Source organism: Sesamum indicum, linkage group LG6 (assembly GCF_000512975.1).
Source record: "Sesamum indicum cultivar Zhongzhi No. 13 linkage group LG6, S_indicum_v1.0, whole genome shotgun sequence".
Classification (NCBI taxonomy): Eukaryota; Viridiplantae; Streptophyta; class Magnoliopsida; order Lamiales; family Pedaliaceae; genus Sesamum; species Sesamum indicum.
In genome coordinates this window covers 16,002,306-16,003,363 of record NC_026150.1, presented here as the reverse complement: position 1 = coordinate 16,003,363, position 1,058 = coordinate 16,002,306, and the positions used below count along the sequence as shown (strand labels likewise).

Below are 1,058 nucleotides of genomic sequence, written 5' to 3'. Positions count from 1 at the left end.
CTTTAACTGTCTTCCTTGTTGCAGCCATATTGATCTCTTTGGCAATTTATGACCGCTTCATCATTCCCATGTTAGAGTACTGGATAGGAAAACCAGGTAAGTCGATGAAGCAGAACTTGTTTAGATTTTTGAGTAAGAGCTCTTAGAAAATGATTCACATTTGGAAGAGTTCTTCTCAGGTTTCACCAATTTACAAAGAATTGGGATAGGGCTACTCCTGTCCGCATTAGGCATGGCTGCAGCAGCACTTGCTGAGAAGCATCGTCTAGCCAATGCAAAGGAAATAGCCCAAAGCACGGCAATGCAACCAATAAGTGTGTTCCTATTGATCCCACAATTCTTGTTGGTGGGCTGTGGAGAAGCATTCATATACGCTGGCCAGTTGGATTTCTTCATCACACAGTCACCAAAAGGAATGAAAACCATGAGCACCGCACTATTCCTCACCACACTTTCTCTCGGTTTTTTCCTGAGCAGCTTGCTTGTTTCAGTTGTTAAGAAAGTAACAGGTTGGGTAGGGGACAGAATCGACAACGGCAGGCTTGATTGCTTTTATGGTCTCTTGGCTATATTGAGCTTCATCAACTTTTGGCTTTTTCTTCTCTGTGTGAAATGGTATAGATCAAAAACAACTAGAAAGGATCCGCCAGTAGAAAGTGTAGACAAGGGTGAAGATGAATGCTAATGCAAGACAAGGGCATCATTTCCTGTATCTAGGGCCAATCCTTGCAAGCTTTTTGGACTGAGTTATCATCTGAATTGTATTCCATAAGATGGATGCTGATTTCTCTAAGTTTCCAATTGAGTGAAATTATACACTTGTTCATGCATATCTGTAAATAAATATCTGTTTGATGCGACATAGTTTCTAGTGCTCACAAGAGTGAATGAAAACTAACAAGATTCTGATTCTTGAGTAAAAGGGACTCTGAATAATCCGAAAAAAGTAAGTTTTTTGTTTAGGCAATTAACAGTACTTTGAAAAGCAATAGTCTAACATCAGCAGCTATATTCATAATAAGTAAACATGTAATTAGGATATAAAAAATCGACGGAAT

The 1,058-nt window shown here is 39.1% G+C and overlaps 1 protein-coding gene across 1 annotated transcript; it reads left to right on the top strand.

Annotated features, from left to right (window-relative positions):
- On the top strand, window positions 7–909 carry LOC110011268 (protein NRT1/ PTR FAMILY 6.2-like). The gene is made up of 2 exons (XM_020695012.1): window positions 7–96; window positions 180–909. Exons 1-2 carry the CDS (start codon window positions 69–71, stop codon window positions 683–685), a joined length of 534 nt encoding a protein of 177 aa, XP_020550671.1. The 5' UTR covers window positions 7–68; the 3' UTR covers window positions 686–909.

Coding starts and splice junctions, on each gene's coding strand:
- LOC110011268 (XM_020695012.1), top strand. CDS start 69: ATGTTAGAGTACTGGATAGGAAAACCAG. Junction 97..179: donor GTACTGGATAGGAAAACCAG/GTAAGTCGATGA, acceptor AGTTCTTCTCAG/GTTTCACCAATTTACAAAGA.